General features: G+C 51.5%; 1 protein-coding gene across 7 annotated transcripts in view; it reads left to right on the forward strand.

Moving 5' to 3' along the window:
* Window positions 1-24,356, forward strand: part of furina (furin (paired basic amino acid cleaving enzyme) a) — a 109,232-nt gene that overhangs the window by 49,558 nt on the left and 35,318 nt on the right. For all 7 annotated transcript variants that reach the window (XM_064336726.1, XM_064336719.1, XM_064336720.1 and 4 more), the window contains exons 3-6: window positions 3,127-3,225; window positions 12,720-12,815; window positions 16,276-16,404; window positions 16,502-16,578. In XM_064336726.1, coding sequence (XP_064192796.1) covers window positions 3,127-3,225; window positions 12,720-12,815; window positions 16,276-16,404; window positions 16,502-16,578 — 401 coding nt within the window. The remainder of the gene's footprint in view (window positions 1-3,126; window positions 3,226-12,719; window positions 12,816-16,275; window positions 16,405-16,501; window positions 16,579-24,356) is intronic.

Raw genomic sequence — 24,356 nt, forward strand, 5'->3', positions numbered from 1 at the left:
TGTGTGCTGTAACGGTGCCTGTGTTCAGAGAGCTGGCTTATATTGTGTGATGTAGGCTAACGCTACACTCTGTCCGAATGCAGTTGTGTATGGAAGTGTGGGTTATGAGTAGTTTAAGGGGCTTTTTTTATTTTTATTTTTATTTTTTTTACTTGCTTTGCCGATGTACCTGCCCTGTAGGTTTTATTATGCATTCTTATAGCTTGATATTTACTGAAGCAATTTCAGTTGAGCACCTTGTTCAGTGGTAAAATAGCATAGACTCACCTGGGGCTCTGCTGTTTGAAATACGTGGTTATAAATCCAGGTCCTGGGCCTCAGCGCTACGCTCCCGCCCCTGTGCTGCTCACTGCTGAGTGAGCGCGTCTGCACCCCAGGGGTCAGGAGAGCTGTGGCCTTTCCCCAGGGCCGTGTTGGGTGAGCGGCAGCGCTGGGGCTCAACAGGTGCGGGTTGGGCTAGACAGTCAGCTGTCACTCATGGCATGATGACCCAGCGCTTCTCTTTCTCGCCACGTTCGGGGTGGGGGGGGCCCGGCTGAAAGCTTTCCTTCACTGCGTCGCTCAGATGAAGGCGCGCCGTGTCGTCTGTCCAGACCTGTCGCAGCGGGCCGTCTTACAGGCCGGCGTGCGGCAGGGTCACCTGCTCCGTCTCATTTCACGCCTAAATCTGGGAAAGCTGGGCCCAGAGAGAAATTAAATTTAAAGTTCTGCGCTCTTCCTGAAGCTTTGGCCGCTCGGAAGATACGGACCAAAGCCGCCGAACTCTTCCTCTCTCCCAGGATGGGTTCTGCTTGCTGGATATAAGCGGAACTGAAGGGAAGTCGAGATTGCTTGTTAGCTTATAAGAGACGGGCCGAGGAGCAGAAGATTCCCTGTCTTGGTTTCCCATCCCCTGGGAAATCGGGCAGTGAGTGCTCGCTGGTCCGGTCCGCTGGCTCTGTGTGTTTTGGGGATCGGACAGGCCCGAAAGGCTGACTCTATTACTTCTCAGAGGCCTGCAGTCCTGGCAGGCAGATACACCATTTTTTTTTTTTTTTTTTTTTTTACATTTTATTTTTAACAAAATGGAATGTTTAAACTGCGCTGCTGCAAAAAATTTCAGCCTAGTTTGGTTGTTGTACCTCACAAGCTGCCACCGCAGAGAGAGAGTGATTTCCAGCAGACGCTGCGAAACGGGCCAATGGGAGCGCGCGGCGGTTTCCGCCTCTCGCGGTTTCGCTCAGTGAGGTCTCGCACGCCCGCGCAGCGGCGAGGAACGCGGCTCGGACGTAGGCACGCTCGCCGCAGACCGAAAGCAGCCCGCGGCCCGCCGCTCAGCCCCCGCAGCAGCTGCAGCGCAGAGGCCGCCGCGGCTTTAAATAGGGCCGGGGCTCGCAGGGTAAGCCCCTACGAGCACCGCCCGGGCACGGAGAACGCTAAGCTCGGCATTTCGGTCACGCGGCGTTCCAAAATAATGGAGACGCTCGAACCCGTTATTAAAAGACCAAGGAAAAATGGCTGTGTTGTGTGAGGCGTAAATTGAAAAGAGTTTTTTTTTTTTCTTTTTTTCCCCTCAAAATGAGCCTGTCTCTAAGCGAGAAAAAGAGCCGTGTGAACCTTGGAGGCTCCTTTATTCTTTCTTTTTCCCCCGTGTACGCGAAAGCGCTTTTCTTTTGACACGCCAGTGTGGAAAGGTAAGCTGATTTTGAGTGGGGAATTGGGACTCAAACTGCAGGCAGTCAGCAGTGTTGTGGAAGAATGACCTGACCCCCGCGGTGGGGGCCGTCCTGCCTGCCGCAGTGAGAATGAGGAGGGGAGAGCGAGGGGAGGGGGAGGGGGAGGGGGGAGGGGGAGTGGCCACCTCCGAGTTGGGGAAATGACCTTTTATCGCTCCGCCATTTAACTCGACTTCCACGCGGCGGTAAAGCCGATTAGCGCCAGTTAGCCAACGCTAACGTTTGCGGCGTGGCCCCGGGACGGGCGTTTCTCTCGGCGGCTCCCCGCGGCGTGGAGGAGGCGTGTGGCGGGCCGCGGCGAGCCACCCGTCCCGCGATAGCGGTAACGCGCCGGGTAGCCGGCCCGCTCTCTTTCCAGGGAAGCTTGGAAAGAGCCCCGGCTTTTGAGCGGGGTTAGTTATTCATGAGCCGCGCGTTGGAGCGCACGCGTCCCGGGAGGGGGGCCGTTTGAAAGCAGGCCCGCGCTCTCTCATCTGAGGAGCGCCCGCCTGCGCTGGGAGAAAGGCCTTTGTGCGAAATTCAGAGTCTCATTTGTATTCGTGCGGACGCGAGATTGGAAACACGGGCTCGGTGTCGGTCCGCTGAGCGTCTTTGAGGTTCGGCTGGGCCGCCCGCGGGTTCTGAGCGCGTGCGGAGCGGCCGGTGAGCTGGGTGTGTGACGCGGGGGGGGCAGTGGAGGCTCAGAGCTTGTGGCGCGGTGCGTGGGGAGAGATGGGAAAGGCAACCAGCTCGAGAAGCCCTCAGTCAAAAAGGCAGCGGAGGAGGAAGGTGCGGCTGGCTGCTTTTTGTTAACTGCATGTTTGTGAGAACCTCGGGGGGGGGGGTCCTCGCAGCGCACCCCTCAATTTCAGCTGGTTTCGGCAGTTCGGCGAGTCCTCGAACGCTGAATGTGACGGAGTCCCCTGCAGGTGCCGCGAGGAACGGGAGGGGTTCTGTGCCGATTGGCAGAATCTTCCCCTGCGCGAGCTAACGCTTACACTTCCCCGTCGCGCGTTGTCACCAACGTCCCCGAAATTGCCCGCGCCCGTCTCCTGCTCGGTGGGAACAGCCGCCGGGCTCGTCAGCGAGGCTCCCCGCGCGGTCACGTGACCAGCCGATGAGAGTGGCGGAGGGTGCGAAGCGGCGCATTGATCTGCGAGAGCGACAGCCGCCCCGCCCAGCTGCGGTGGAGGGGGCTGGCTGTAAATTCAGCACAGTCTCCTGTCCTCGGATTAGACCTGGCCCGCGTGTGGAGCGTCCTGCCGGGGGCCTTCTGAAAGAGCGCTGAGCCACCGTGAGACGCGCTTTCATAGCCAGTTAGAGCAGAGCGCTGTTAAAGTGACAGTCATTTATATCTCGCACATGGCAAATGTGGCCTGCTTTGTACGAAAGCAGTTAATGAATATGCATGTTTCTCTTTCTGTCTCTCTAGGTTTTTGGTGATTATTACCACTTCCGGCACCGCGCGGTGGTGAAGAGATCTACGTCGGGCCACCGTGGGACACACGTCAGGCTGCACAAGGAGCCCCAGGTACGACCGGGGGAAGGGTGCGGGCGGGGGCAGAGCAGGTCAAAGATACCGCCAATAAATCACATACATTTCCATGCAGTCAGGCCCAGGCACACCGGTACTTCATCTACATTTGCAAGAGCACCGTCAGGGTAGCTGCAGGGGGTTGAGGTTTCCTCTTATGGGGATACAGTGTCACAGGATATTGCTGCATAGGAGCACTGAATCCCGAGCAGTCATTCATCATTCATGTCAGCTCCACGCCCTTGCTCCAATAGCTGGGGATATTTCTGAGCCCGCCTCACCGTGTTTGGGCTGGGAAACTCGGGGTCGTTTTCGCACCGATAACGCGATGCCTTTTTAGGCGTGTCGTCTGGAACCCGCGCTCGGCTGGAAGGCAGGAAGCCCATTTCAGAGCCTTCCAGTCACATTGATTCAGTGTCACATAAACTGATGGATAGTGCGGTTGCGCGGCTGTGAGGAATCCGCGGCTTGACTGGCTGTCAGGCCCCTGGAGAGGAGGGGTGTTGGACGTCACCTGGGTGCCGCGGGCGGTCTGCAGCTCCGGCGCCAGCGCTCGCTTCTCGCCGGCCGGGCGCGGAAGGCGTGGGATCGGCGTCTGCGGCGCCGCGGCGCGCTGATTGCCGGGCGCTCCCGGCCTCCTCGTATCTCTCCGTCCGAGGGGAGGCGCGGCGAGCGTCTGCGGCAGCTCACCGGCCCTGGCACGCCGCTCCATCACCCAAGGCCTCGGTCCGCATGCCAGATCAGAGACCTTGCACGGCACCGGCTTCCAGTTTTGGCGCTACGAAGCGAGGTGAATTGCGGGCGCCACGAGGTCAGCGCGGGCTAGTTGGCGCCGTCGGGCGCTCCGTCTTGGGCGCGGGCGCTCTTGATGAAGCACGGCCTGAAAGCCTGCGCCCCCACGGCGCCGTTATTATCGCTGGCTGCTGCTCCAGTCCTGGCGCCCCCCCTCCCGCCTCTGTACAGTTAAGAGGCCCCGGAGTAATGCGCCCCCCGCCAGGGCCCAGCTCCCCTGCGCAGGGCTCATTAGAACCTGACCGGAGTCGCAGGGGGAGTCCCGCGGAAGCCCGGGTCTTACTGACGGCCTACCTGGGGACGCCTTCCTCTCCGCGGCTCAGCAGAGGTCATTAGGCACCGCCGTCGCTCCTGTCAGCTGCTGCCTGTGCGCCGTGCAGAGGAGGCCCGGGCTCTTAGCAGCCTTATTAGCACCCGGCTCCTCTTTGTTCCGAAGGGACACGCTGTTACCCGCGGAGCTGCGCGCCTTTAGGACCGCCGCTGGCCGGCTCGGGGAGAGAAAGTACCGTCGTCTGCTTTCCCGGCTCGCGGTCGGGGGCAGCGTGTGCGGGAAGGGGAGGGGAGGGGGGTGTTTGGGGCGGAACAGGTGCGGGGGTGGGGAAAAAAACATCCTGTGCGGGCCTGCCTCCTCCCCGCGCCCCGCACTGAGCGCGCTCCGAAGGGGCTTTCCGCTCGCGCCGCCGCCCCGTTTCCTGTTGTCGAATTCCTGCGCTCCCAGGACAGCGCCGCGTAAGAGGAGCCCCCCTCCCAGCTTCAGACGGGCCAGGCTCAGGAGCCGCACAGGTCAAACCATTCGAGACCAATCGAAAACAAAAACACGAGAAACCCTAGCTGAGCTCAGAGGCGCGGCTGGCCCAGTGGGCTAACGCAGTGTTTATGGCCGTCTGACGTCGTTGATAATGCTGAAGGCCGAGTGCCCCTGCCGATAGCCAGCAGAACCAGGCTCTGGGCTGGACGGAGCCACAGAATCAGAGTTTTGTCTGCGGGCTGTGCTGCATGGGGACGAGGTGGCGCGGGTCGTGTAGTAGTGGCGCTGATAGTGGACAGGGAGCCAGGACCAGGGTGAACAGAACAGTGTAGGGAGGCACAAGGGTCTGTGCTTTCTCTCTGTTAAACAGGAGTGCTTATTTACCAGCTTTAACTGGGGAGCCTGGATGGAGGAGCATAGCTCTTCTGCATTACCAGCTTCCAGCCGCACTTGTAATGGAGATTTTATCTGCTACTTACTGGAGCCTTTTCATTAGTATGTCGTTTTTTAAAATAATTCCCAGAAACCCTTTCTCAGCATTTCCTCTTCTTTGTTCTGCATTTACAATCAAAGATTATGTTGTTATTTCGAAAATTGCCACATTAAGGAAGTGGCAGTTGTTTTTTTCTTACTTCATTGCTTCATCCATCTCGTCCTGTAGCAGCAAGCCGCTGATTTAAAAAAAAAAAAAGAGCATCTCGCATTTTAAATTCTGTTCAGTCTTGAAGAGATTACGAGGAACTGTGACCTTTTTAAAGTACGTGGCTGTTTAATTAGTCAGCTGAAAATTAACATTTGACCTGTTTGCTCCAGACCTCCGTAGTGTGCCATTTCTCAGCCAGACTCCAGCTTAAACACAGGGCAGAGCCTTTGTGAGAACTGGCCCGGTTACGCAGAGGGAGCTTGCCTTATGTTCTACTGTGGGCAATAGGCAAATTTGACCACCTTGGAAATGGCTCATGAATGGTAAGTGTAGACTCATGGCATGACCTTGATACTCTCCAAATGTAAGCCCAAGCAGTTTGAATTACTCACTATCAGACTGATTCTTGCAATAAATATATTCGTATCTCCGGTTGCTGTTGCCCCCCATCTGCTCCTGCAATTACATTAACTCACCTTAGTGAATGCATTACCCCTTGCTTGCAGTCTGAATTCGTTATTTTGGGATACCTCTAGTGGGAATTCTCAAAGCCTCAAGAACTTTCTCCCTCAGTTAGATGCTCTAAATCTAATGCAAATCATCAGTGAACCCACTCGGGTAGATGTCAGGCACCATGAAAGGGTCATCGCTGATTGATGTGATCTTGACCAGTACTCCTGACTTGTAGAACTCGGCTGCATTCTGCCGAGATTAGTGACTGTTTCCATATGTATTCGCAAAAGCAGAATATAAACCTCCGTTGTATTCTTGCAGGAGAAATCTCAAATGCTTCAATGCCAGGCCTTCTTACTCAATCTTAGCTTTGAGAACTAGAATAGGATTTCCCTCATTTGTGACGTTAATGATGCTTGGCTCTATTTTAAATCTATTTTCATCAACCAAATCAAGTGTGTGAAACAACTTTAGTCCCTGGTACAGTTCAGTTCATTCCGACCTAACCTTCCAAAAGAACAGAGCCTGGAGGAAGGCTGTAAAATAAGCATCTCGGAGTGACTGGTTGAACTTCAGAAAAATAAGACACAAGTGCACCCTGGCAATACGATCAGCCAAAGACGCATATTACCACCAGCAGTTCCAGCTTTCTGACCCCAAGAAATTCTGGAAAACAGTAAAACACATGGAGAATCGTTGGCTGCAGGAACACCACTCTGTTTTGCGTTTTTTTGTGCAGTAAAAATAGCCAAAATGCAGGCGAAAGATACACTGCATTCTGTATAAGCAGATATTCCAAGGTCTTTTTTGAGATTATGACAGGTGATGGCCCAGACTTGAACCACAACAAAATAATTACCCCTGTGTCTTTCAGCCAACAGTCTTTCTGAGTCTGACATTTCTGTTGTTTACTGATCATAATATTTACACAGCCACTGGAGGCATTGCAAGTTTTTTTAAAGAAAGTGCTTTATTTCAATTCTTTATTTATTTCAAGCCAGAAATTGGTAAATTAAAAACAGAAATCACTCCAAGGGGTTTTTTTAATATTGGCGTGTGGCAAAAATTAGTTTTGACCGGGACGCCAGAACAATATTTTTATTTTATTTTGTCCAGCTAAGCTTGCTATTTCATCCCGCTTCAATTACAAGTGTCATAATAATAGTCCTGCCATTGCCCTTGACTAAAGCACTGGCCTCAGGACTGTAGTTGGTCCACGGGCACTGCACTGTGGTTTCCCACTGTAACTAGGATGTGTTAAATGAGGACAAATTACCCCACGGGGTTCAATAAAGTATATCTTAAACCTCCTTAATAACATTATGAACGACTGACACTTTTAATACTGTGGATTACTCCATTTTACACCACAAACAGTGCAAGGCCAGTATGTCCTCAAGATTATTATTTTTTATTTGGTTTAAGAACTACTTTCCAGTATGGCAAAGCTGTCAACCACACCTGTCCTGTCGTAAAAGGTCTCTTTCAAGGTTCCTGTTTTCATTATACATTAACTCCCTAGCCTGCTTCGCGGCTGACGTCTTCGTACCCTCACACAGTGACGACACTGTTCTCTACTCATCAGCTCCAACACTCTCAGACGCAGCCTCTGTATTAATATAAACGGCCTCAGCTCCATACAGCCGGCATTCACGGGCCTTCATCTGCTCCTGAGTGTAGAAAAATTAAAAGCTGATGGTCTTCACTACAGACTCCAAACTCCCCTCCATTACACAGGATTATAAATCAGAAACCAATATTCTCATCCCCTCTGTTCCAGAAATCAAATATTTGCATATTTGGCCTGACTCTACTCTATTCTTCGAATCGCATATCTGCTCCATATCATCCAAGGTCAAAGCCAGACTCAATTTCCTATATGGGAAGAAGCCACTTGTGCCACTCCTCCAAGACTGCATTAGTTCAGAGCTTGAGCCTCCCCTTTTTGATTATGGCATCATCCTTCATAGACATTCTAACAAAACCTGACTGTCCAAAATTGATATCATCTATCACTCGGCTGTCTGTTTCGCCACAGAAGCCCCATTTCGCATGCACTACTATCTTTATTCCTGGTCAGGTCTCCACTCCATAATGGACAACTGGCACACTGCTGCACATTCATTTAAAAAAATGTGTTTTGTCTTTACTCAGTGTCCCTTTGTCTAATGTTACATTTTGTATAAAGATCTGACGACATTCAGTGTGACAAATATGCAATAATAAAGGAAATCAGGGGGAATTCTTTTTCACGGCACTACAAAGTGTCTGTAAAGTCCATTTAACCGAAGTCTGTAAATGTAATTTGTAATGATCAGTATGTTGCCTGTACCCTGCACTTTATCTGCTAAGTAATCCTGTACTGAATGTCTCATTAACACTGGCTCTATCAGCGCTGTGTATTTTATGTAACTAATATTGTCTTTTAATTTATTGTTTGTTTTTTTTTCCAATGTCAGGTCGTCATTGTAAATGAGAATTTGCTCTCGACTGACTGTCCTGGTTAATAAAGGACTAATAGTGAGTGCTCACATCCCTGTGTGGCACAGCACCTGGGATATTTTCAGTCTCCACGTGGCTAGAACCTCTGGAATATTAATCTGTTTGCTCCTGCTTAATTATGAGGATGAACTCTAGAGTGCGGCTCTGAAATGAGGAATTTGCTGCCCGATGCTCCTAGGTTTCCTTATGACTGATCGGTGCTGCTGGGTCCTGCCACAGCCCCACATTTTCCATTCCGGTGGCACAGCAGGAGATAAGAGGATTGCACTCATGTTTTTTCCCCTTTTGTTTTATGCAGGAGATTTAATATGATCTCTTTTAAAATTCAACAGCTCTGCTTCCTGCCTGAAAGGCCACCTCAAACAGAAATGTGCCAAAACGCTAAATATGTCTCTGTGAACTTCGCATGAGTGCTGTGAATTTCCTCCCCAGTGGGCAAAAGCACATGCATCTGCACCAAAAGGCTGTACTTTTCTCAAATTTACCCTATTTTCCAAAATGTCATGATTTGCTACTAAAGCCGGTGACATGAAGAACACCAGACCTCAAACGTATTTCACATGTTATTGCAGATTGAGCAGTGAAACTTTAGTGGCCAATCACAAATGACAAATTTAGTCCTTTTTCACACTTGAAAATGCATATTCAAATGAGAATCTACATGTTGTCTTGGGAGTTTTGCCCCTTTGATGATGTCAGTCCTTGTGCCCTTTATAAAGGGCATACGTCCTTTTCTCTTTCAGCACACCCAGTTCAGCCTGATTTGTGCTCCTGGGGTTTACAACCTTTAAGATTGTCAACCTGGAAATCTTTTGAAATCCGTTCCCTGAAATGGCTGTGACCGTAACCATGGTACCCCTGTCCAGCCTGCACAGTGAGGCCGCGTGTGCGCACGCACGCAGATGCCCTTGATCAGGGACTCGCTGGGCGTGAGCTCATTGGACCAGGGGAAGTGAAGGGGAAGGAGCGGGGTCTTGGAGGGTGAGGGGGCAGGTCGGCACGGTTGAGTTCATCTCAAACCCAACTTCCCGTCCTAGGGCGGCAGGGGTCAGGAGAGGACAGGCTCATTTTGCGAAGCTCCAGGAGGAGGCTGTGCTCGCCGCGCGGGAGACTTGACGGCTCGAGGTTCATCGTACGAGCTTTAGCCGCGGAGCGCCCGGTCACAGACGAGTCCCTCCCGCTCCTGCAGTCACTGGTGACTGACAGCCCCTTGAGCCCGCCTGCCAGCTCTCCGAAATCAGCCCCGCTTCATCCCCCCCCCACCCGTCCTTACCGCAGGATCTGATGTCGTCGGCTCCAAACGTCTTCACTTAAACCGTGACGCCGGGGATGTCCTGACTTAGCCCCGCCGATTCCGATAAAGCCCTACTCCTGTTTACCGTCTTGAGTGCCCGCGTTAACGAGCACCTCGCAATTATCCGCCGGTCTTTTGATTTGTGTTTCCGCCGCACTCGAGCGCCGGCGTAATTACGAGCCCCGGAGGAGCCTCTGGGTAGCGCAGAGGCATCGGGCCGCCGGGGGGACCCTCGCAGCCGGGTCCCGCCGAGAGGTGGTTCTGTCTGCCTGAGATCAGAGGGAAACCCCGAGGAGTGCGCTGGCCAACGGGGGCACGCGTAGACTCTACACAGAGCCGCTCGTCCGTGGGGCCAATGGGCGGGCCCTAAAAACAAGACCAGGAGACCTAGTTACGCAACCCTCCTCACTCCCTTTTCCCTGGCCATGATTTCCAGCTCCATGTCCGGACATTAAGTCCACCGTTTCCCTGTTGTTCGAGCAAGCCAACTAGACCGTTCAATCTGCAATCAAGAGCTCAGCTGCCAGAAGTGTATTGCTCTAACTGCTGTATGACCACTTAGTTCTTTTACCACCCTTTTTTCCCTCTTGCTTTCCCTTGTTCCCTGTCCCCAGTGTTGATGACATTGTGAGTTTAATGCGCAATGCTGTTAAACAAAGGATAGAGTCATACGCAGTATCGGGCTTGATCGTGTTCCAGTGCCATTAACCAGAAGCCATTTAACGCTGTGCACCAGGAGCTGGATAATGTGAAGTGTTCCATTCCCAAGCCTCGTTGTTGCTTTGATTGAAAGCTCCGTCTGACTCTGGAGTTTGTTCCGGCCTCCCTCCCCGGCAAACCCCCTTTTTCCTGCGGCGACGCGTGGCCCCGCCTCTGGGAAGCACGGCGTGTCCGCCAGCCGCGTCCCAGACCGAATTAATGACGCTTTTCATGCCGTGTGGATTTTCAGATTTATTACGGTCCCGGCTCTCCTCTGAGCTGATGTTTTTAATATGCCGCTACTATGGCCACTGGCACCCAGCCAGATTAGGCTACTGCTTTCAAAAAAAATAATAAAATAAAATAAAAAAGAAAAAGTTGTTTGTAAAGGGCAATGGATCGAGGGTAGAGGAGCGTGCCCCTTGAGGGCTATAACAGCCCAGATTTTATAGGAAACCTTAACTAAGCACCTCACTTAGAGCCAGCGCTACGATTGCAAGCGATTCGGTTACCCGTCGAAAAATCCACATCCAAATTAGGACCTCAACTGCGTAATCCTCAAGAAGCGAATAGGAGGAGCTACTTCGGCCCCTGCTACCCTCCCCCCTGTGAAGCATAATACTGGGGGATTATCTAGAAGCTCACAGCGTATCCCACTGCTGAAACCACTGCTATATAACGACGCATTCTTTTCCATTTATTTCTTTATTTCAAATTTCTTCGCTTTTTCCTCCTGATCTGGAACGGCCGGTTTTATTCAGAGGCCAAACTGGTCACCGCCCCCCCCCCCCCTTCCTCTCCCTCCTCTGTGAAGAGCAGGAGCATGCTCAGATCAGTCCACTGCTGAAGCATCAGCTTTCAGTTTCTCCCAGCACAACAGGAAGTCGTGTGTGTCATTTCTCAGCTTTAGGACTGTAATCTGAGAACACAGGAAAAAGTGTTCCTTTTACGAAGTAAAACTGACATTGTGCATGTAAATAAAGCATTAGGTGGGTTTGTTCCTTTCAACTGCAGTCCCCACTACCAAGCGGAAGATGGACCAAAAATGGTGGACATTGTTGAACAATCCAGTACCTCAGAAGGTGGAGGTTGTTTATTAACTATCCAGTACATAAGAAGGTGGAGGTTGTTTATTAACTATCCAGTATATAAGAAGGTGGAGGTTGTTTATTAACAATCCAGTATGTCAGAAGGTGGAGATCATTAACAGTTCAGTAAGTCAGGAGGTTGTTTGTTAACAGTCCAGTAAGTCAGGAGGCGGAGGTTATTAACAGTTCAGTGAGTCAGGAGGTGGAGGTTAATAGTTCACCACCTCAGTAGGTGTAGGTTGTGCGTTACCCCTCCGCTCCGTCGTGCGAGCTCAGACGCGATGGCCGCGTGCTGATGGCGGCTCCTCTCCCCGCTCGTCCTTCGCTGCAGCCTCTGCCCTTGCGGTATCGCCTGGCAGCCCGCCGCAGCTTCCGCCCTGTCACACATCAGCCCGCTCCATCCACTCCAGCAGCGCCGCGGCGGTGTGGCGCGGGGGCGGGGGCAGTTTCCGCCGCCCATCTTCTCCCGCTCCCAGCGAAGAACAAAGCCTAGCGCCGCGCCGCGCCGCGCGGGCTACTGTCAGCCGCACTTCGTGCAGGCGGTAGGCAGTCTGCGTGTGCGTCTGCGTGTGCGTGTGTGGTCCCTTATCGCCTTCATCCGACCGTCGTAATTAGTCTGTTCTCCTAAGGAGCAGCCCTATCTCTTTATCGAGGGGTCATGCATGCGAGTGGGGGCTGGGGGCTGGGTGTGCAGGAATCTCATTTTCTCCTCTGTTGTTGTCTGTGGCTTTGAGTCGTTTCACTCCCAGGCTGTTGTTTAGCTGAGATGAGGTTTTGCGGATGTTCGCTCTGTTCCCTGCTCTGTGGTGTGGGCCGGGGGGGGAAATGCCTGACAAACGGAGTTTAATCACCTCAGCTCCGCGGGGCCGGGCCTTAATGGGTAACGAGCACGGGCCGGTCCGTGGCGCTTGGCACCCCCGTTCGTACGGAGTTCTTGCAGCTCGGCTGGGCCAAATTTGGTTAAGTCAGTGGAGCTGGTCGTCCAGATGAAAGTGAAGGCGCCCCGCGGTGGGGATCTGATCTGGACGCTCCGCGCAGACCCGCACAGCGAGCTTAAATCCCTCTGCCGTTCAGCGCTACCCGCAGCCCTGTCAAACGGCGGAAGCGTCGCTCTGGAAACGAGCCAGACTGAGCTCGGCGTAGCTTTGCTGGAATTAATCGCGGCGCTTGTCACTGTATTGGTCATGCATGGAACAGAAATCCCTTGATGTGCCTTTTAGGCTCCGCCGGCAGCCCACTCATAACCGTGCTTTGTGTGCTCCCCGTCTCCAGGTGCTGTGGGCCGAGCAGCAGCTCGTCAAGCGGAGGAAGAAGAGGGACATTTACGCCGAACCCTCCGACCCCAAGTTCGCCCAGCAGTGGTATCTGGTGAGTAGACTCCGTGCTCTGTGAAAGCCGGCTGCTTTCTGTTGCCGTTTTTGAACCCGATATCCAGCTGCGAACCCTTCTGGTTGCCGTTCTAAGTGTAATCTCCTAATACTATTTGCTGTTTTGTGTGAGATACAGTATCAGCACATCTTAGTCTGGTCCGTTGCTGGAGCGCGGGGAAAACTGCTGATGCCTCTATCGGCGTCGCATTGCTGAGCTGCTCTCCGGTGGCCCCTGTCCAGGCCCTTTTGAATAGCCCGAAAACACCCTCCGCCCGTACGGCTGGAAGCCTGCCGAAGCAGCTCAGGTCAAGTGCCTCGCCCAGGGGTGCGAGAGCCGCAGCGAACCTGCCCGGAGACAGCAGATAAAACCTCGCCTGACGGCTAATTCGGGGACAGCCAAGTGTCTGCGCATTGTCCCTGTCAAATTACTCAAGTAATTAATTAGCCCCCGGGGATTTAACCCGCGCGCCACCTGGCCAGCCGACCTCTGCGTCGCATCGGGGCAGGACGCAGTGAGGATGTGCTCAGCTTCTACAAGCACAGTGTAAGCTACGCCAGCGCGTTAGGAGTGCTGGTATTGTTTTGAGCGAAGCTCCGCCTCCACACCGCCCCCCCCCCTCGCCCACCCCCTCGCCCCCCGGGACTGAGCGCGCTCCTGTGTCTCCCACGCACGGAGCGCTGCCCTCCTCTCTGCCAGAGGCGGCTCTGTCTGCTCTGACGCTCGCGGCTCCGTCACGTTTGATTAGGCTGGCGTGAATTCATTTACAGCCTTTTCCACTCAGGCCCTGTCATTTTTTTTTATGCCTGACATATGTGAATGTCACAGGAAAAAAAAAAAGTCAATCTTCACTCTGTATTAGGTCCATAATCTGAGGGTTCAGTTGTGAAACCGTTTGATCTATTGAAAGGAGAAGTCGTATTCGAACATTTCACGCGTCGATCGTAAATGAGCCTAGTCCCGATTCCCTGGCTTGATATTTGAACACGTGCCTTTGTGAAAATATAATGTTTGCATTACCAGACCTTTAGAAAATAAAACGAGAGTCCTCTCCTTGAATTGGTGAATAATGTTGGTGTATGCTATATCATCAATTAAACATAAACCAGTCATCTGGTTTTTCATTGGCTCTTTACTGCCATAATTCACACATGCGCATACATTAATACATTGTGTTTAATGTTCTTTCTGTATTTTATTGGAACATTAAAAATGTGAAATATGTTATAAAACGCTTCTGCGTAAAAGAGTGCTTTGACAATGAATGAAAATGGGAAAATGGAACTGTGAACAAAGGCAGGAGATTTAGCCACAGAAATTAATCAGAACGGACAACCGCAAAATGCAGTGCTCTGAAAACAACTCTGCTGTGTAGGTAACCCTGTAAATAAAAAGGGAGAAACATTTTTAATGGAGTCGTTTAACTTTACGCGGTAGAAAAACTGTAAACTATTTGCATCTCGACCCATTTAAAGTGGCCCAATGTGGGCAGTGCAGCAGTGGGGGTACTGATTGCGCTCCATCAGTAAAACCCCCGAAATAGACGCGCAGCTTCTCCAATCAATGTTGTCCTTGAAACGCACGGGGCCCTGTTTCGGGAGGGGAAGCGGGCAATGATGACATCGTTCCTAATTGGGATAAATAAGAGCGCGGCCCGTCTCCCGAGACGACGGCGGTGCCCTGGCTTTAAGCGGATCCGATCCGGCCCTTCCCTGGAGCGGCCGCGCCGGAGGGGTAACCTTGGCCAATGGCAGGCGAGCGCCGGGGTGGGACGGCTCAGTTTACTGGAGGAAACCCAAGCGGGAGCCTCAGAGCTCGGCTGGGTGGAATAGCCCCAGTGCCCTCCCTGGGTTACCACATTACAGCCCATTGTTAGCGAGTTAGCGCTAGGCTAATTAGTGCTGGTAGTTTATCTGCCCCTACCGCCAGCAGTGGCAGGCCAGTCTGGCCAGTTCACAAGAAGTGCATGTCAGAGGCGGTGATGTCATAAAAGGTGGCCGCCACTCCACTTCCTGGTCTAGTGAAGCTGTAGTCCGGGAGCGCACCCTCACACCAGGGCCACAGCAGCAGGCACAGGGCCTCAGAGGGCACCCCACCCCCCTCCCTCATTTCAGTTTCACTGCCGCCTTTCCCCTGGCTCTCCTGCTAGTGCTTCAGTGATGAGGAAATAAATGAGCTCCGTTTCGCTTATTAATATTTATAGCGGCACTCCTGCCCACGCTCGCAGGGAAATTTCACAGAAATCTGCAAGCACATGGTGTGATTTTTAAGAACATTGCTTTTGCTTTATCTACGGACCCCAACACCAAATTTGAGAATTAAACGATGAACCGGGTTGAGTGTATACAATGTATGTTTTAAAGGCCAAATTCTAAATCAGCATCCAGAAAACACAAATGTTCTCCATTTATCAAAGTATGATTCCACAATAGACCCGTCGGAAGACTAGAACAAGTTAAGTGTGTGTGTCCAGCTGTGCCTTTGCAGACTTCTTGACATATTCACATTTTGGCATGAAACATCAGAGGAGACAACTTCACACACAACTACAACAATTGGATTGTTGATTTCCACGAAGTGAAGCAGATGTGAGCTTTCAAAGCCGACCAGGTTCCGCCTGCCAGAGAAACCACAACATGTGTCGTAAATTCACGTTTTGTTTGGGTCTGAACTCTTCCAAGAGTTCAGATGCTCTCTGCTGTGCGTTCGTTAGAACGGGCGGAGCTCGGAGAATAACGAGGCGCTAGAAAACAGGTCAGGACGGTTCCAGCTTCCGTCAGGCATGTCTGCGGGAAGCGGAAGCTGGCTGTGTGGAAACGGTCACGCGTGAGAACGGCGAACTCCAGGAGCCCCCCAGCTCACCGTCGCTCAGTGAGCCCACAGCCCGGGCCCTAACGTCCAGCGGGGCGGTGCGCACCTCCTCCCCCCGCCGTCCGCTCCCCCTGCAGCGAACACTCGCGGGACCCCGGCTCCAGGCTTCAGGGGGGAGCGCCGGAGTCACGGTGGCCAGGTAGGGGCCCAGGAGGGTCACACTGAATAAATTCAATTTTCTGCTCAGGTAAATGTCCCGTCACGTCTGGCCGGGTAGAGGCCCGCGCGGCGGAGAGGGAGACGGTGCCTCCTGGGAGCTCGCCCCATCTCGAGGTTGGCGCCTGGCGTGGGCTGGCTCTCGGTGGGCCGGCTCTCGGTGGGCCGGCTGATTTCAGCTTCAGGGACACCTCTGTGGGGAAAGTGCGCTCTCTCCCTCGACACCGCCGAGCGGTGGGAGCGCCTGGGAGAACCTGTCCGAGTGGCGGGCAGATTGAACCGTCACGCCGCGCCCCTCTTTGAAGCGGGGGAAAAGGATTCTGGGGGTCAGAGGCTGCTGGAGCTCAAACGGTTCCTCTTCCAATGGGCTTTCAAAGCGGAGCGCTCACTGATGGAGTTTTTTTCCCTCCTCCTCCTTTTTCTTCTTCTCTAGTTCAATCCGAGCCGTCGAGACCTGAATGCCAAGGAGGCCTGGGAGCAGGGCTACACGGGCCGGGGCGTGGTGGTGTCCATCCTGGACGACGGCATCGAGAAGAACCACCCGGACCTGGCCGACAACTACGTGAGTCTGAGCCTCGCGAAACGGGCGTGCGTTCAAACGTCAGGACCCCAGGGCGAGCCGCGCTAACCGCCTGCCGCACGTTTCTCCCTGCCCCTAGGACCCCAAGGCCAGCTACGATGTGAACGACGGAGACACGGACCCTCAGCCTCGATACACACAGCTCAATGACAACAGGTAGGACCAGTGTGCGTGAGCGAGAGTGAAAAGTGTGTGTGCGTGTGTGTGTGAGAGAGAGAGCATGAGAAATGGATCTCAATGCATTTACTCAGTCAAACACTGCTCGCTGTGCCTAAGTGATGCATTTTCTTCCGCGGATGAAACTGAAGAGAAACGCTCACATTTTTCCTGTGCCTTTTACTTGAGGAAGGGCTGTGATGGATGTAGACTGCTGTGTACTTTGCGGGATGGATCGTTCCGCAGCTGTAAAAGGGATTTAAAATAACGGGTTTAATGGAGTGAGAGCAATGGGAAGCTTGGCATGGACCCGTGTGCCAGTCATGCCCGAACGCCGCACTCTGGCCCCTGGCCCCGTTTGCGCGGGGGTTCCCTCCCGCTCCGGCAGGGGCGCGCTCAGGACCGCGCTCGCTCTCTGACTCGCGCTCGCTCTCTGACTCGCGGCTTCGGGAGACTCTCAGTCGGTTCGGGAAGCGGCCTTTTCGTCGCTGTCCCCGGCTCTGAGGCGGGTAGCGGCGGGGGCGGCGGCTTCTCCGGGGTTCCTGGCGGGAGTCGCGGCTCGCCCCTGCTGGACTGAGACTGCTGCGGCTGAGGATGCGCTCGCTTTTCCTCTTTAAAAAAACAAATCTATTCCGAGAGCCTTTTGATTTTCGTTTTGAGGCAATGAAAAGTCATTTTAATTAGCACAGTCATTTCAGAGCTGATTTGGGCTGGGGGTAATAGGGGGCGGGGGGCTGGGGGGGGGGGTCCTATTGACGTTTTTGCAATTTGGGAGCCGGAACCTTCAGGCTATCTCTTTAGCAGGCTGCCTCTGTGATTCACCTGTTCACAGTCTACCTGAAATTAAAAGCTTTGTATCGAGCAGCTTTCAGTCCGCTGCAGGGCTCATGTTCTGGGTTCAGGAAACTGGATTTATTAAGCTTCGCTGGCTTTAAAAACAGGCACACGTCGTCCCTCACTGTCACTAGTGTCAGCTGTCGTGCTTGCAGTGTCATAAGCTGTTTCTTCTTCTCTGGGATTTTAAACAATCGTGCCTCACTGCCTCACTAACTGGCTTTGGGTGATGCAAGAAATGCACTGTTGCACTTTACAGTGAAAAATATGTAATAAAATTTTATATTTGATTTTTTGCACTATAGTGATTATAGCTTGTTGCAGGGTGGGTGCCAAAAGTGGTATTTCCTCCTTTTACTGTAAAGCTTTGGGATTATAAGTGCATTCAATTATTATCATATTGCAATATTGCAACCAGTACAACACCACCACTGGAGCTGAGTCACTATCCTTGCACTGTAATTATGAGGGTGATGCACAGAATGGTTTCATGTTCTGCGAATTTTGGGAAACGTGGCCAGTTGGCGTCACAATAGCCGGCCAAACAAAGGCGCATACCTCTGTTCAGCGCCCCGTCCGGTTTGGGCCTATCAGTCGATCTTTCCGTTCCCCGCCGAGGCCGCTCCCTGATTGGCCGAACGAGCGGGAAAACAGGAAGCGGGTCTGAGCGAGCGCAGCCAGAGCGCCGTTCGCCCCGTCCGTTAGGGAAGGCTCCGGAGCCTCTGCGTTCCGTATCGCCCGTCTGCGAAAGTTCAGAGCTGATAACTGAGCGGCATTGTGCGCGCTTGTCTGAAATACCCAGCCATCTGTCGCTGAGCACCAGATATAGAGGGACACCAACCTGTGTTGGGTGTCTGACTGAATAGATCAAAAAGATTGCCATGGTGATATACTTTTTTTTTTCCTCCCAGCCGGTTTTATGAAAAGCACAGATCCCACGTTCCCCTCCCCCCCGTCTCACTGAGACCTTTGAACATCAGACAGTTCAAATAAATGAAAAATTGAGTCAAATATTTATTTATTTAGCTCATTGTAAGGATGTGTCACGTCACATTTGACAGCCTAAACCTCTCCAGACTCAAAGCGAGCGCAGCCGTGGCTGGGATAGACTCCCCGGGGCTGCATGTAGGGAGAGGCCCTGGAGGACCTGGGCTGGGCTGGGGGCCCGTTCTCCTGTGGCTGGCTCAGGGTGTGGGCGCTTGGGGACCGATATGGTCCAGCCGCTTCTCCAGACTGAGGTGCCTTTGGATCGGCTGCATGAAAGCAGCCAGGGGTGGCAATTCAACACGGAGTACTTTTCCTCTCTAAAGTATCTCCCCTTTTTTTTTTAAGTGTTTCAGCTAGCACTTTGTGTTTTTCACACGTGGCCATCTGTTTGATATCATGATAGAGGTGCAAAAGCACTTTCTCAGACTCTTCTTTTTTTTTCTAATTGGCTTTTTCCCCTTCAGCTGTTTCTTTTAGATCCAGGCAGTGCAGTTTTAAGTTGTGTGTTAATCCGCTTCAGTGGCTGAATTATCCAACGGGAAGCTTGGGCATTTTTGCAGTGCGCTGTAGTGGAGTAAATCTGTCAAGATTAAGTGAATGCATGAAGGAAGCAGCTTTATTCCACTGCATGAGCAGATTGTATAATGAGCTGTTTACTACTCGGCTCTCTTGATCTCATCCCTGTTCCACTGAATGTATTTAATCAAATCATCAGTACAGATGTAATGAGAGATGACAAATCTGAGGCCCCTGGAAAGCATGGACATGGGCAGCGCTCTGCTGCACCCTGGCTCCTGCGCGATGGCTTTTGGGAAATCTCCTGCTCTTCAGGATTCCAGCCAAGGAGCCTTTTAAAAAAAAATCATTTCCTTCTTCGGAACGCTAAACGCGTTGAGTGATGACAGGCCGAGAGAGCGCGTGGTGTGTAGTCCGTCAGAATAATCTGTCGCCCGGATAAGCGCTCAAACGCGTGAGTGCACATGTGCAGGACGACGCACAACCCGCCCCCCCCCCGCCGTTACCGACCAGGCGGCGAGCGGGCGTGACGCGGTCGACTCCGCCGCGGTCACCGCCGCGGTTGCGGTCGGGGGTTAAACGGCTTTAGCGTGGGGGGGGCCCGGGATTCAGGGACCGTCCCTGTGAGCCGATCGGCGGGCGTGAGGCCCACTACCTTTCTGCACGCGTCCCCCTCACAGCCTCGCTGGGCCCCGGGGCCGGTCTGGGGATTGGATGGAGAGCAGCGTGGAAGCATGCTGCGGGCTGGCTCAGCGGCCCCCCCCCCCCCCGCCCTTGATAACAGCACATCTCTGTTCCCCTCCATAAAGCGCCCATTCTTCCCAGCAGTCCCCACCAGCCTGCATTCATATGAAGCAAAGCCTCCCTTCAGCGAAGGTGTTTACCTTGGTTACCTTCTGCACCTCTGCGGTTCCTCATTGGCCTTTCTGTCCATAGGGTTTTTTATACATCTGTCACGGTTAATGGAAAGCCTCTTTATTACTGCTTGCTAAAAATGGAACAGCTAGTATGTTGAGATATACAGTATATAGATGTGTAAACATTGGTGGTGTATGTAGTGGTTAAACGTGAAGAAAGGGGTTTAAATGCTTTATTGAATGGTTCTTTCTTTGATGCTGTGTAACCGGGTTGTCCTGCAGTCGTGTTGAATGCAGATGCTAAAGCCGCAGTTGAATCCGCGGTGCTCATTTCTGTTTTTAATTATAACTCAAGAGCTCGCTCTGACGCAGACCCCTGACGCCCCACCTCTTCTCCGTCACCCGCGTCGGCCTCCTGGGTGCGAAGGAAGGGCGTGGCGAGCGGAAGGGGTGTGGCTCAGTGTCCGGAAGGTAGGTGTCCGGAGACGTGAGCCTTCACATGGTGTGAGGGCTCTGAAGGGTTGGAGAGGGAGCGGAGCGGTTGGATTCGGCAAGCGGAAACGGACCCAAGGATGTTTTGTCCACAGGGGTCTGTTTTCAGTTTGAATGACTGTGAAGTCCAGAGCCAGGCAGAGTCCTCTAATGGAGGCAGCCTGTACTACATGCACAGCCATTACTGCCCAACGCTCACAGGCTCTATCTGGGTCCAACATTGGGTGCTTCGTTATCATTTATTTAATTACGGAAGGCTTTGTCTAGTGATGAAAGCAGAAGATATACAGAGGCTGCTGTTTTTGATGCTGTGGTACTTTTGATTTCATTTTCTCTCCCGAATCATATGGCTTGTACAATAACCCACAGACATCTGAAATATGTTGTTATTGTGCAACTCTGTTATAAAAATGTTTTCACTGGCAAGCATGTACATCCGTTATCTGCCTTTAAAATGAGCACTGTGTGGATAGTTCAGTACTGAAAGATATCTCCTAACAGATTTTTTTGCCTGATGTTTTCTTTTCACAAATGTACAAAGCCTCTTAACAAAGCTTCTCCCTGTCTGGGTTCATAGTTCATAGGCACCCAGCTTCCCACAATGCTCTTCCGGTGGCTGGGAGAGGCCATCTTCTTTAGCTCTGTGAAGTTTCCTGAGAGTGCTGTTCCTACAAATACATGTCATTATTTTAAGAGTCATGACTTTTAAAACAGCTGATGACATGCTTTGTGTGTTGACTTCAGCAAACGATTGATACCACTGTGTCCAATCTGCACATGATAAATGAACAAAATACTGTGTGTCTACGTGTGCGTGTGTCTCTTGGGTGTAAGAAAAGATTATCATTGAGCTGCAAAAATAAAAAATTAACTAGCGGCATTTGCCCAGAACATATTTAAAAACAGTTTGTCCTAGAAATGCTGGTGATTCATAAAATCCGTTCCTGATTTTGTAGGTATTGATACAGTATATACGGTTAACCTGTTAACTGTTAACCATTTGTTGAATTGGCCTAAATTGTCTGTCCTCCTGGCATTCTGTATTTGAATATTTCAACAGCCTTTCCTTACCCGAGGCTTTTCCAGTCCTGAGGTGTAATATGCATAATGCACAATTCAGCCATTTCCTTAAACCGCCACAGTGTTGCAATGAAATGAGGCAATGGTGGGATGGCTGTTCTCAAGGAAGTTCTCAGTATTCTCAGTGCTCCGGCTGCTCTTCTATTGTTGCACATTCCCGTGAGTGGTAAAATCCGGCCATGCCGCGTTAGTTATAAACAGAAGAACAGCTCCTGCCTCCTTTAACTGTATTTCTGTGTCAGCCCATTTTTCATCAGGAGGCAGTTGAGGCTGTAATTGGTGTGACTAAAACCCATAAAGAACTCTGTCCTTGGTGAATGAAAAGCATTCTTAGCTATGGCACCCAGTGTCTTCTGAAAACTTTCATACTGCACTGAGAGTTCAGTTCACCGTCTGCTCTGCGGTGATGTGGACTCGATGGGCTTCACAGCAGGGTTATGACTTGTCACTGCGTCATTTGAGCAAGAGCACAAGCATAAAAATAGGGAAGATGTGTGTGTGTCTGTGAGAGAGAGAGAAGACTGGAGGGAAAGAGAGAGAGAGAACATTGAACATTTTGTACTGCTGCACCTTAAAACTTTAATTGAATATTTTCTTCCTTCACCAATACAATAAATGTGATGTTTTTTTCCAACATTTTCTTAAAAAATGAAAGACTTATTTCTCATTTGCTAATGTATCCCCCCTAGTCGATATTGCCTTTGGCAGTAATTACAGCTCTGAGTTTTCTCGGGCGTGTCCGAATGAGCTTTGCACATTTAGATTTTGGATTTTTTGCCCATTCGTCCATGCAGATTTGCTCCAGCTCTGACAGTGCTAGACAGAGAGTGTGAGCGGATAGTGATTTCTAGCTCATGCTACTGATTTTCAATGGATTTTAAGTCTAGGTTTTGGCCGGTTATTTCCAGAATGCTGTCCTTCTTGGTTTTAGGGCATTCCTTTGTAGCTTTTGCCATGTGCTTTGGGTCATTCTCCTCTTGGAACACGAATCTCTGCTTGTATTTGGCTCTTTCCCTCTTGCCCTTGATGGAAGCAAGCTTCCCTGTTCCTCCTGCTAAGTAGCAATCCCTCAGCATGATGCTGTCATGCTTGATGGGATGGATCTTGTTACTTGGGCGATGAGCTGTGTTTGGTTTGCATCAAACACATGGTTTGCTTTCAGGCCAAGGAAATCGGTCTTCTTCCAGAAGGCCTCGGGGTCCGTCGCATGGCTTCTAGCAAACTCCTGGCAAGACTTACTGTTGGGCTTTCTCAGAATTGTCTGCTGTCTAGCCACTCTTCCAAAGAGGACACATCTGGAAGTGCTGCAGAAACTGTTTTTTGGACTGTCTCCCATTTCAGGCAATGAGCTGTGTAACTCTTGTTAGTGTTGTAGCTGGCCTCTTGGTATGACGATCTGATCTCGGTATTATCTCAGCCATATTTCATCAATTTTGTGAACTTAACGGTGCTCCTATAGGAAGGTCCGAAGCTTTGCCAAGCTCATAACCTTATTACCAGCTTTTCGCCTCCACTAACAACTTCATCTCCTAGTTCCTCCCTGGTCTTCAGGTCAGCAAGACTGCTCTGATCTGCTCTGAGACCTAACAAAGTCACTGATATTCATTCTGCAGTCATGCAGCTGAATGCATTTGGATTAAAAATCAGCACAGGTGGACCGTGTTAATGTTTTTATTGTGATTTTTCAAGAAAATGGAATGTGACTGCCCCAAAGTAGATTGCAAAGGGGTTGAATACTTACGAAGCAAATCATTTTGAAGTTTTTGGTTTTAATATATTCTGATGACATCTGAATACTTTATTTCGTCTTGTCATTACAGGGAGTCACTTTTATAGGAGCACATTTTAATTTGACTTTGCGGCACAGCGAAATGAGAAATAACGCACCTTACAGATTTAATATTTTTTCTCTCCGAAGTAGATTGAGATGTCAGGAAGACAAGTTTAGTGGGGGGAAAAAGTGAGCATTAACCGTAAAATGAAGCAACTGCAATTTGTTGCACACAAGAAGCATTTTATTGCATTTCTCAACACATTGACAGATGCATTGATTAAAAAAACACTGCCAGACGAACAGATCAACCCAACTCCCCTCCGGTCGGCAGTTTGCATGTTTTCTCCCCAAGAAATAAACAGCAGAATATAAAACTAGAAATAAAACATTGGATTTGAACCCTGTTCAAGTTGAGCTTGAATATGAAATTGCTCCTTGGTTTTTTTTTTTTTTTTCTTCTTCTCCCATGCAGCACCCCCAACAAGCAGCCCAGTTCACAGCAGCAGCACTACAGCCGCCACAGGAGAGCAGAGGCTCAAAAAAGCCTGCTCATCCCCTGTGCCCCTGCCCCTCAGTAACCGAGCTTGCTCAGACGCACAAAGGACTGCAAACGCAACCGCCTGCGTCTCAGTGGCGTGTGCGCCGCCATTTAGGCAGCAGGCCGCTGGTAATCGCGTCTGCGTTCCGCAGTACAAGCGCCCCTCTCTTCAGGAAGAATTAGCCCGAAATGGGTTAATGCAAGCCCCGCGACGGGGAGGTAACCCATCTCTCCACTGGTAACAAAGGGAGGCTGGAGGCATGTGACTGACTGGCACGGGCGCGATATGAAATGAATTCTGTAATTCCCGAAAGGAAAGCTCCCTGCCAGGCAATAATATATGCAGCGTTTTCTGGATGGTATGAATATATTCATCGGGGAAGGAGATGTTTGGGAATTAATTTCCCCTGCGCGTGAAGACGGGCGAATTTTGCGAGGCGGATGCTCGGTTTTGGGCTCGTTTCTGATGACCTTGCGTAAAAGATGCGCCTGCTCTGGCGGTTGGGTCTGCGGTAATGGCTCCAATCGGAGCAAGTACCCGGTTGGGCTCCATTATCGGTCTTTCTCGCAAACGCGACGCAATTACCACCAAGCAGCTCTCTTCCGTTAAGTGGCCGCGGCACAATTTGTCAGACGAGGCAGAGCTGCAGCAGCTCATTCCAGAACCCCCCCTCACTAACCCCCCCCCAGTATTGCTGTC

Source organism: Anguilla rostrata, chromosome 5 (assembly GCF_018555375.3).
Source record: "Anguilla rostrata isolate EN2019 chromosome 5, ASM1855537v3, whole genome shotgun sequence".
Classification (NCBI taxonomy): Eukaryota; Metazoa; Chordata; class Actinopteri; order Anguilliformes; family Anguillidae; genus Anguilla; species Anguilla rostrata.